Source organism: Populus trichocarpa, chromosome 10 (assembly GCF_000002775.5).
Source record: "Populus trichocarpa isolate Nisqually-1 chromosome 10, P.trichocarpa_v4.1, whole genome shotgun sequence".
Classification (NCBI taxonomy): Eukaryota; Viridiplantae; Streptophyta; class Magnoliopsida; order Malpighiales; family Salicaceae; genus Populus; species Populus trichocarpa.
Genome location: NC_037294.2, coordinates 18,687,080 through 18,697,738, shown reverse-complemented (window position 1 = coordinate 18,697,738; position 10,659 = coordinate 18,687,080). Strand labels below are relative to the sequence as shown.

The following is a 10,659-nucleotide window of genomic DNA, read 5'->3' as shown; positions in this document are numbered from 1 at the left end:
AGAAAAAAATTGACTTTCATGATCATGGCAGCTCATTGGGGGTATGATCCTATTAAACAGGAAATGAAGTGAACGGTTTATAAGTCAATCTGACATTTTTTTCAACGGCGCCGATCCTTTTCTTGCATTTTCATCATCCTATCAAACTAAGGTAGCTGCAGAATTAATATCCTCTGTGATATTTTGCAGTGATTCCCGCTCTCTCAACTACCATTCTACTTGGTTGAATTCATGGATATTTTGCTTTATCTATGGGCAGAGCATCTCTTAGTATCACGTAACCAAAGTTCAACGGTAATAGCTTCAAACCGGGAGGATTCTAGGTTCATATTCGGTCATTGCTTAGGAAAAAGAAGAGCAACCTTCAATATTTGCATTTTTTTTTTTCTTGAAGATTTGTGAAAAGAAGTTTGTCGCGGCGATGTGGCCAGCCTAGTCTTAGCTAAAACTATTACATTAAACTGGGAATTGTTTACAATATTTGGGATTGCCACCCATCCAACTGCATCCAGCGATGTAAGAACAGGATATCGATCTTTTCAGACCTAGAATAAGAATTAAAAGGTTCTAACTTGTTGGTGCTGAAACTACACCTGGTTAGCTAGCACCTTTGGCTCTAAGAGCTGATTCAACTAACATAAGGATTCAAATCAAATGCTGGTGTTAATTGAAGATCATATTTCATATTTGCTTATCCAGTTTCTTGAACTAGCGATGTATACAGAAGATAATAATTTCTTTCCAGAAGAGATCTGCATATCAATGCACAATCTTTTTGCATACATTACAAGTCTCAGAACAGCTTCCTACAGAAGAGAACAAAGTTAAAAAGCTAAAATCAGCATTCTTTTCCTTCGTAAGTGCCCTATACTAGGATTATAATGCAATGCTCTTTCGATATACTCATCTCTGTTCAAATTACAAAACTTATTCTAGATCATTGAGGAGCATTAAGAGGAAAACACGTCTCTTCGCCTCCAGTGCTCCAGAGGAAAGAAGCATACTTGGAAGCATGCTCAGTGTTATTCGGTTCAATTGATAAAGCTTGCAGATATCTCTCTTCTGCACTCCACAAGTCCATCCTTACCCTCCACAAGAAATCTGCGTAGTGACTGAATGCCTCAGCATCTGGTGGTCCAACCATTATAGCACGCTTGAAGCATTTCTCTGCCCTGTTATGTTCCCAGATAATTGAGAAAGAAAAGGAAACAGAATCAGAAATCACATGATTGTCACAATATTTGATACCAGAAGAGAAATACTCTCTAGTTTAGTTGGTGGTGAAGGGGAAGCCATTCCGAAAGGCTTCTCAATCACCAACGTCTGTGGAAGATGAATTGCACAAGACTCATCATGATTACATAATTCGGTAAAAAGGAGTTATGATAGTGAATGTCTCCATCCCTTCACTAATCGAAGGAAAGAACTAGGATTCATTTTCCTTGAGGAATCAAAAGGTTAAGGCAGCTAAATGAAACACTTCAAAAACTTCTCCATATCTCATCTTACTATGTTATAAGCATGTAGACCAATCTTATGCTGTTATGCAAGATACAATTGCATTCAACTGATATCTAAAAATACAAGAAAAGGACTTGTAAAACACTGAGAGATTAAATTAGAGGGTAGGAATCTGGATCACCTGTCGTAGTCGTGACGAACTATGCAGAGGAACTGAGCATAATTAGAAAGCAGAAGAGGGTTTTTTGGATCCTCAGCGATAGCCATCTGATAAAGAAGATCAGTTCTGTAATACTCAACATAATCACTCGGTTCAAGATCCACTGTTACACGTGATACGAACTGTTTCATAGTCTCACGATCAAGAACCTCATATCCTGATTCCACTTGCATTCTTGAAGCTTCCTCTACCATTGCGTTCCACAGTACTGCCTCTTCCACTGAAACCATTTCTTGATTTCCGGGCAAAGAAACCTCACCTGTCTCTTCGGGAACAAGGTTGGGATACCGAATAAAAGGTGATATTCTCCCAAAATGCCAGTCGCCCCCTTCACTCCCACCGATGCTTCGGTCAACTTTCCCTGCACCACCGTTGTTATTTCCTACAGCATGATCAGCATTTGATTGTTCTTGGTCCATTTCGTCTGGAGTTGTGATAGTCTCTTGGAAGATTCTTGGTAATGGAGCAGCAGTAACACCAATGTTGCCAAACATTGAGTGTACAGTGAAATTGGCTAAAAGGAGCATCACATAAACCATGAGCGTTGGTGTCCGCGAAAAGACTTGTTGAAAGAGCCACACAAATGAAGCATTCAGTTCCGAGTGAACCTTTTCCAGAATCCTTCGTAAATCTTCACCGTGAAGACTCCCCCTTGTATATAAAGCGTGGCTCTGAAGCTCTTGAATTATCAACACCATGGAAGCAAAGGCCCTCTTCACAGAGCAGTATGCAGAATTCCGCACAACTGCAAAACCCTTTTGCCATTTTAACTTCCTCTTAAGCATCCTTAATGACAAGGGAATATCAACGCTATTTGCTCTCAGTTCAATGCTCATCCTTACAATCTCATTTCTCCCTGGCCAATCTGGTGGCTCTGGTTGAATTCCAAGCAAACTAGGCTCCAGAAACTCAATCTTCGAAGGCAAAAACGAGTCGGAACTATTCCTATTTTTGCTGCTTTCTCCATCATTACTTTTAGAAATATTAGAACTGTCTGATACTGCATAAGCAGTGTCGTTGTGATCATTTTCGTCATCATCCACAACATCATAACTCCTTGCCAAATATTCAATCTCTTCGTTGTAAAACTCATCAAGACTGTCACTGCAAGATCTTTTCAAACCAGGACCTTTGAGATTCCTAGAAGAACCAAAAAGGATTGATGGATGGGGTAATAGACAAGCCAAACCTTGATTGCTTCCACCACCAAAATAAGATCTTGCAAAAACAGGTCTTCTACAAGTAGATGATAAAGGGGGAACTATGAGATGCAAACTTTGCAAAATCTCCAGTCCCATTTTTTATTGGAGACTTAAAATTTTCTAATTCAATAGAAGAGGGCTAAAAAAAACTCGAGTTTCTCTCACAGAAGAAAAAAAAAAAAAAAAACAAGAAAGAGAGACAAGATACAGCAATTTATAATCAAGTCAAAAGTCCCATGTTGCCCGTGGAAAATATTGCCTTTCTATATAAAAGCAATGGCACATTCAAGTCTAGAAGGTCCTGTTGCTTTTAATTCAATCCCACCTGAAAACATGGCCACAAAGCTACCCGTTAGAGTAAAAAATAAAAGGAAAGGGAAAATGAAAATGAAAATCTCCTTTTCATGACATTGCTTTCACTTTCTCCACTCTCAAATTTTCATAATTGAAGAACTATGTAAACATGTCTAAACAAAAGTAACGAGGTTTTAATCTCAATCACAGAAACACACGCACACGCACACGCACACGCACACACACACACGAAGCTTACCAGAATTTTGATGCTAAAAATGATAATCCTATCATGAAACCTGTCAGTTATCTCTTCTTGTAATTGGAGAACGAGAGAGAGCTAGCTAGTACTAGAAGCAAGGGTGCTTGTCACATAAGAGTATTTATTTTTTTCTATTGTAATATACTAGGTTTTTTTTTTTTTTTTTCCTCTCCCAAAAATTCAAAACTTTTCAGAATCTTTCTATTGGCTGTTACAGGTGAAGATTTTGCGGGGTTCTAGTAACTTGCAGGAACGAGACACGTGTCCTGGCGATACATGACACGTTGACACTTTTTATTTCTCGTGAGTTGCGCTGTAATCTTATTCGTTAGCGACATGGCTAAAGGCCTACAGCACACGTAAGACTTTCAAGACTGTTACACATGGTCTCTTCCTATACCGAGTCAAGTGCCCTAGGCAGAGGGGATTTTAACAGCTTTTGCCTCTGGATCTTCTCCTTGTCAGGCCCAAGCACCAAAAAACAGCTTCACGGGCATTTATATACACGTGGCGAATTTTGGATGGGTTGCAATTATTAATGGCCCAGTGATTAAGTAGTTATGGGCTTTGAAACTATTCTTGTAAGCATAATAGTATCAGGCCTGTCCTGAGTTTTAAAAGGCAAAGTGGCCCATTAACCATGGACTCCCAGATCTAGGTCTGTCGATTACCTCAAGGTCAGCTTTCCCGGAAATATGAACTGGCAGCAGAATTTCCTTTGCGAAATGATTATAGATTGATGCCCGTCAATGTGTTTTGTGCTGGAATCAGATTGTCCTAGTCTAGTTTTTGCTTGTTTGTTTGTGTCTAATGGATCCATAATAAGCAGGGAGATAATTTCCTCTTTGCAAAGGAACAAACTGCAGAATATTATACATCAGCAGAGTGAGTTCGTTTAGCAAGCGAACTTTATACAACGTTATGATCTACATTTATACATTACAAAACACAAAAAGAAATTCAACGAACAGAATTTGTTGATTCTGTGCGCGTCAGGTTTTGCTTCCATTTCCTGCTGTTGTGTGCCTTCAACTGCATAGATATGAAAGTATAGAAACCACTAGTTGCTTATAGCTATAGTTCCGACTAGTTAAAATACTAAACAAAATGCCATTCAGTAAGCTGCCCTCTGACAAACTAACTAATCAAACCTTGATCTGTGCTCATTTGAAATAAACTGTATCAGTAAACAATATACCAAACAGGAATTAGGTGCCAATATCAAAGGATTACTTACAGTTGCTCTTACCCTCAATTTAATCCGAAGGCACATTGTCTTCAAGTTCATGAAAAATTGCGACTTTCAGCACGAATTTCTCCTTGTTGATTAGCTCAAAGACACATACATCTCCTTCCTTCAGATTATTTTCCTGGGAAAATTCATTCCATCCTTTTGAGATACTCAAATAGCGACATTGGTTTCTATTGATTTGTATAGGCCACTCTCTTCCGTCAGAAACTTGAAGTTTAATACACCGAGGAGCATCGCTCAAATGTCTTTGAGCAAATTCAAGTGGCACGTACTGCACCAAACAAGAAAAAATGAGAATTGAATATAAAATTTGAGAATCTCACGAGCTTATTCTATGCATGGCATACCAAAAAATGGTTATAGAAATTATATCGCCGCAACATAACCATGAAAGATGGACTTTTAGGCTTGAACATTCTGGCAGCATGAATTGCCCTCTTGCTTTTTTCAGACGCCTTTGCAAACCCACGAGGAACAAATTCTATAGCTTCGCATTCTGGCAACAACTCGTTTTCACCTGCGATTAATGGAAAATAGAATAGAGCATAATATCACACAAGGAATGTTGCAACAAATAAACAAAACAAAGAGCTCACCAAGTCTAGATTTTGATTTGCTTTTCTTGGCTTTGGTTTCTCCATGGGGGGCAGACATTCTATGTTTCTTCAACGACTTCCCTCTTCTTGATTCACTAGTATCATCTATATAGGTCATCTCATTCTTTACAGTTGTCTCTGATGATGGACCGCGCCCTTTGCTTGAACCCCCCTCTCTAGCATTTAGATTGAAAACTCTACTTTTCAGAGCACGACAATAATGGGTATCCAAGCTTTCAACAGAGCCTTCATCTTTCATTTCATCTTCATCATAGAATGAGCATTTTTCAGCATCATTCATCCCCTCACCTCCAGTTGGTCTCATACGTCGATACTGAATTTCACAAGCAGTCATATCAAATATAAGAACACTGAAATTGGAGTCACCTCTATATCGAAAGACTACAAGGTAACCAGAACCAATAGAATGATGCTCTACAAACTCTTGCCAACCCTCATCAAACCAAATGTTGTTATGCTCTTTTGTTATTCCTACTTGCCATTCATTACCATTGGGGACAGCAACTTTAGCAATATCAGAGAGCCCTTCCCCAAATTTCTCCACAAACTTCCTTGGAATTCTCTGCATGAATTTTTTCTTGAATTAGACTGGTGTCCCAGTGCAAATTATATTATAAGTAGAACAAAAGGTGCTTCAAAGATAATAAATCTCGTTTCGAACATTTGCATTATAGTATAGTTTTTATTATAAAACGAACTCACATCGGCACATTTCAGCTACAATAGATGGCAGGGTATCATAAGAATTGTAAGTGGTTAAATATATACAAAACGATATATGCCAAATGTAAATTATATCGATTACATTGAAATGCATCATTGAAATCCAAAGCCCTGAAGTCAAATCCTGTTTTTCCAACTACAGTCAATGCTTTATGATCAAAATCCTTATCAGGCTTGCCAAGTACTTTACTTTTCCACTCCAATAATAACAGCGCCTTCTGAACAACTTTATGCAGACATGATGAAATATAGTCTTGTATTGGCCTGGGCTTGGAGGTTTTATAATAATGAAAAGTCTGTGCTTAGGCTATGGCCAATAGGCTCATGACCTGACATTATCAGCTAGGTCTCCTTTTGCGGGAAATCCATTTGTGATTATATATAAAGAGCTGGCATTTTGCTGCATTCAGCTGAAAGATAATTATATAACTTTCTGGAGGATGGCCCAATACAACAAAGATTCCTCACTATAGCTTCAAAATTCAAATTGAACTTTCATAATGTACCTGAACGCATACGATTACGACTAAATCCCTGTTTTCTTTCCGTTTTTAAAAACAATACCCGTTCTTTTTTGTCCTTTTTGGACATGCAAAGCACAAACAATGGAATTGACTAGCTGCAGAATCAGAATGAACCAAAATTAAGGGTCACTTGCTGATAATTTTTAATCTTCAATCTTTTTATAACAATGAACTTGAATCCACAATACATTACCACATGCAAGCACAGAAAGCGGAAAAAACGTGTAGTAATTAATTACCAGCTTCTTGTCTTTCAGTGTGCTAGGGAAGACTATCTTGAAGAAATGGCATAGCGGGCTCTCTATCTGAGAATGTGACCGCAGGTCGCGGCTCCGGCTGGGCCCACCTTCCTTCCGAGAAGACATAGAAGTAGACAAAGGCAACTAGCTATGAGGAAATGCCGGTGTTGCAAGAAATCCCTTGACTTATACTGACACTGCTGCAATACGTGTTCGTAGACTGGAAATTTGACAGTACAAGTGGCACATTATCTCGGTTGATGTGTGCACTAGTTGTCCTTAGATTATTCAAAATTACAATTATAAACCCAATTGGTTCCATTACGAACAAGCATAGACTAAAAATGATTAAGATCCATTTATGAAATTTGAAAATGGCACGAGGTATTGGGTACCAGAAATACTTAGATTCGGTAATAAACCCACACTAGCTACATCGCCATTTTTTTACAAGTTAAGCTGTAAATGAAAAAAATTATTCATATTAGATTTTAGATTGAATGATTTTAATGCATATTAAGAATATTTTATTTTATATGATCATTTATTTTTAAATATTAGCTCGATATTCTCTAACGGGAAATTATAGGCCAAGCTAAAACAATGGCTTTGAGTTTGAAACAATACTCGAATATAATATTTAACCAATCAAATCACGTGTTTTACTGGATTCGTCTTTTAGTTGTTAAAATAGTTCGCTATCCTATTTTGATGATTTTTTATTATATGTATTTATTTTTTAATAGTTACTGTTTGAATTTTTTTAAAATTACTAGAAAATTACATGAATATTAATTTTAGAATCCATAAAATTAATGGTGGTTACTAAACAGTCATTTAATCAAATTATGAGCACTTATTCTGATAATAAAAATTCCAATTGCAATAAAAAAAAAGGACATTAATACGAAAAACACCTCCAGTACAAAGTCGTTTCAACAAAAACTATAAATGTGGCTCATCACAATGAAAAGTCCAAAAACAGATGATGAACAAAACAACCTTCATAAGAAAATCCATTACAAAAATCATTCATTTTCTCACATAATGGAACATCTAGAAATCACCGCCCCAACGACCGCCCCAGCGACCAATGCTGCACGATGCAACATCTAGAAAAACAAAAATTGGTGAATAATATTTTACGAAACATAAATTTTCAAGCCTTGTGGTTACTATATACGCATAGAAATTATAAACACGATGCCAGAAATAAAGGAAATTAAATTGAAAAACAACATTAATAATTTATAATTAAATACGAAAAGAAAATTGTCAGACCATAATTTTTTATTTCTAAATTAAAAAAAATGAGTTTGATTATAATTTAAATATTGAAGTGCAGAATTGAGTGCGCGTCTGTGTCACTTCAATTGAGTATAAAGCAAATTAAAGAAAATTCGTTTGATTAAATTATAGTGTATTTCACGCCCACAATGATCAGTAAATTAGGCAAGTAGTAATACAGAAACTTACATTTCCTTGATGTGGATTGTAGGGTACAACCTCGTGTCTTATGACTCTTACAGGTTCGGGGAGCCGTTCCGTAATAACCTCTGGGGTTGGAGCCTGCAACAAAAATAGATTATTAATAAATTGAAAATTTTTGAAAAACATTTAAACTCCACGCATGATTTGAAATTAAAAAATGCAACAGCAACTGGGTTTACATTCTTCTTTATTTCTTCTGCTACTCTCTTCTTCTCAGCTTCCCGCCGAAGCTTCGTCTTTGCAGCGTTCTTCTCTTTCAAAGCATCCAACCTCTTGGTTTCAAGCAGAACATAGTTATCCAAGAATTTCTTGTGACTGTGCACGTATCGTCCCTGTTCGAAACATGCACAGCAGAGATTGAAGGACCTATCCTCATGATCAAAGCATTCCATGCAAGACAAGAAAATTCCCTTCATAAACTCACCGCAACCATTGCAGAATTTTCTGCCACTCTCAATTATGTAGCAAAGTGTCATTGCTTCCATTAAATCTAGTCTGCCAGTTCCGTTTTTGTTTAGCTCTTTGAAGAAGCTGGGACTTGCCATCTCTCCGCGGCCCTCATTCTTAAGGAATGCCAAGAACTCGTGAAGGCTTATCTGGCCATCACCGTCCACATCCATTCTCTTGAAAAGTCGGTGCCCAAGATCTTTATTCTCACTATTGGCAGTTTCGTAATAGGCTTTAGCAATTTTGTGCAACTCATCCATTTCTAATAGGAAACAAGATTGGGAAAAAAATTTAGTTTATCTGTAGCAACGAAGGAAGACTTCTATTATCCCTATATATCATCAGATAATCGGCGCCTGCTTCGTCTTCCACCACAGTTTAGTACAATTAACTCACCTATTGTTTTCTTTTTTCGATCAAGTATATCATGACTCTTCGTTTTCATCTAATTTTCATTGAATGGATTATTTATTATTCCAATGTCCCAGGTCCATCTCTCTCTATTTCGATGATGCAACTTGACATTGTGTGTTCATTAAGGGACGGAATAGAGATAGTACCACATTTTCACTATATCCAAGAAGAAGAAGATTGTTGGGTTCTCCTCCTTCCTCTATATATATCATCATATAATTGGCGTCTGCTTCGTCTTCCACAACAGTTTAGTACAATTAACTCTCTTTATTGTTTTCTTTTTTCGATAAAGAATATCATGACTCTTCGTTTTCATCTAATTTTCATTGAATGGATTAGTTATTATTCCAATTTCCCAGGTCCATCCCTCTCTCTTTCGATGATGCAACTTGACAATGTGTGTTCATTAAGGGATGGAATAGAGATAGTACCACATTTCTACTATATCCAAGAAGAAGAAGCTTGTTGGGTTCTCCTCCTTCCTATGTTCTAAGATCGAGAATTGACATGGATGGCTTAAAGGGATGCTGCATGTGCAATTCGTTGTGCACTGTTTTAACTTGTAACCTCATTTTGCTTTAAATGGAAGGCAAATGACAAGCTTGAACAGTTGTTGCCTTTTGAAGGACCATTCATGTCCGAGTGATATACATTAAACTTTTTGGGCTGTTTTATAGGCCGAAGCGATCGGTTACGTAATGACCCGTTGTCGTCTATATAAAATTTACAGGCCTAACCTTATTAGGCCCAAAATATGTTGGCAAGCTATATTCATTCGTCTCTCTTTTCTATTTCTATTTCTATTTCTATTAAGCTCGAAGGGGAACACTTTTCGCAATTCAGTAATAGAGCTGCTGAGAGCATTGCAGCCGAGAGATACATTCATTATCCTCCGATGTACTGGAAGCATAAACTGCCCATCTCGATTCTGGAATCTGGAGTGACAACTTACACGTGCATTTTTATTTTGGCCATCCATGTCTGCAAGTCGCGGGCCAATTTGGCTCAGACAAAGCACACCAGTACTTTAGTGGGAAAGAATGAGCATTACAGTTCCAACTTCCATGTGACATGTGTACGTGTCTTCAATGAGAGCATGGGTTGTCTGCCTTGCTTTTTTTTTTTCATTCCAAATTCAAGGTCTAGAAAAAATATTCTCTTTTAATTGCTATTAGTATTTTTTTCAACCTGGACTCGGTATAATAAAATATTTAGCACTCGGTGAATGACATGGAAAGATTGACCAGACAGGCTCCTTAATTAATTTGACTAATTAATCACGATTCTTAACATGAAAATAGCAAAATCTCCTAGGTTTTTTTTTTTTTCAAATGTGTATTAATTCGTTGGACGACTATTGACACGAGCGAGGTGTTCAATTCTTGTGTTAGCCGCTGCCTCATCAACTTGAAAATGTAAAGGAGTGAAACGATCCAGATGAAAATGATACGTCACAGAATTTTTTTTCTCAAGTTAGATTTGAACCAAGTTGTTTGATGAAAATGATACGTCA

General features: G+C 37.3%; 3 protein-coding genes and 1 long non-coding RNA gene across 6 annotated transcripts; 1 reads left to right on the top strand and 3 right to left on the bottom strand.

Annotated features, from left to right (window-relative positions):
- Window positions 1-719: 719 nt before the first annotated feature.
- LOC7490338 (uncharacterized) lies at window positions 720-3,590 on the bottom strand. 2 transcript variants are annotated; one of them, XM_024610749.2, is made up of 3 exons: window positions 3,437-3,590; window positions 1,643-3,208; window positions 720-1,172 (listed from the first exon to the last, which is right to left on the bottom strand). In XM_024610749.2, exons 2-3 carry the CDS (start codon window positions 2,977-2,979, stop codon window positions 938-940), a joined length of 1,572 nt encoding a protein of 523 aa, XP_024466517.1. In that variant the 5' UTR covers window positions 2,980-3,208; window positions 3,437-3,590; the 3' UTR covers window positions 720-937. The 2 variants fall into 2 exon arrangements, with proteins under 2 accessions (XP_024466517.1, XP_002315169.1); XM_002315133.4 differs by lacking the exon at window positions 3,437-3,590 and having other exon boundaries at window positions 1,643-3,404.
- A 683-nt stretch (window positions 3,591-4,273) lies between these two features.
- On the bottom strand, window positions 4,274-7,042 carry LOC7490337 (B3 domain-containing transcription factor VRN1). Of its 2 annotated transcripts, XM_002315132.3 has the most exons (5): window positions 6,795-7,042; window positions 5,288-5,870; window positions 5,039-5,208; window positions 4,689-4,962; window positions 4,274-4,596 (listed from the first exon to the last, which is right to left on the bottom strand). In XM_002315132.3, the coding sequence occupies exons 1-4, from the start codon at window positions 6,918-6,920 to the stop codon at window positions 4,696-4,698; spliced, it is 1,146 nt and encodes a 381-aa protein (XP_002315168.2). In that variant the 5' UTR covers window positions 6,921-7,042; the 3' UTR covers window positions 4,274-4,596; window positions 4,689-4,695. The 2 variants fall into 2 exon arrangements, with proteins under 2 accessions (XP_002315168.2, XP_024465036.1); XM_024609268.2 differs by having other exon boundaries at window positions 4,274-4,962.
- A 653-nt stretch (window positions 7,043-7,695) lies between these two features.
- LOC7490336 (uncharacterized) lies at window positions 7,696-8,992 on the bottom strand. Its single transcript, XM_002315131.4, has 3 exons — window positions 8,465-8,992; window positions 8,271-8,363; window positions 7,696-7,906 (listed from the first exon to the last, which is right to left on the bottom strand). Exons 1-3 carry the CDS (start codon window positions 8,990-8,992, stop codon window positions 7,835-7,837), a joined length of 693 nt encoding a protein of 230 aa, XP_002315167.4. The 3' UTR covers window positions 7,696-7,834.
- LOC112328769 (uncharacterized) lies at window positions 8,971-9,902 on the top strand. The gene is made up of 3 exons (XR_002983919.2): window positions 8,971-9,108; window positions 9,221-9,392; window positions 9,506-9,902. It is a non-coding gene; the product is annotated as an uncharacterized LOC112328769 (long non-coding RNA).
- The last annotated feature ends 757 nt before the right edge of the window (window positions 9,903-10,659 follow it).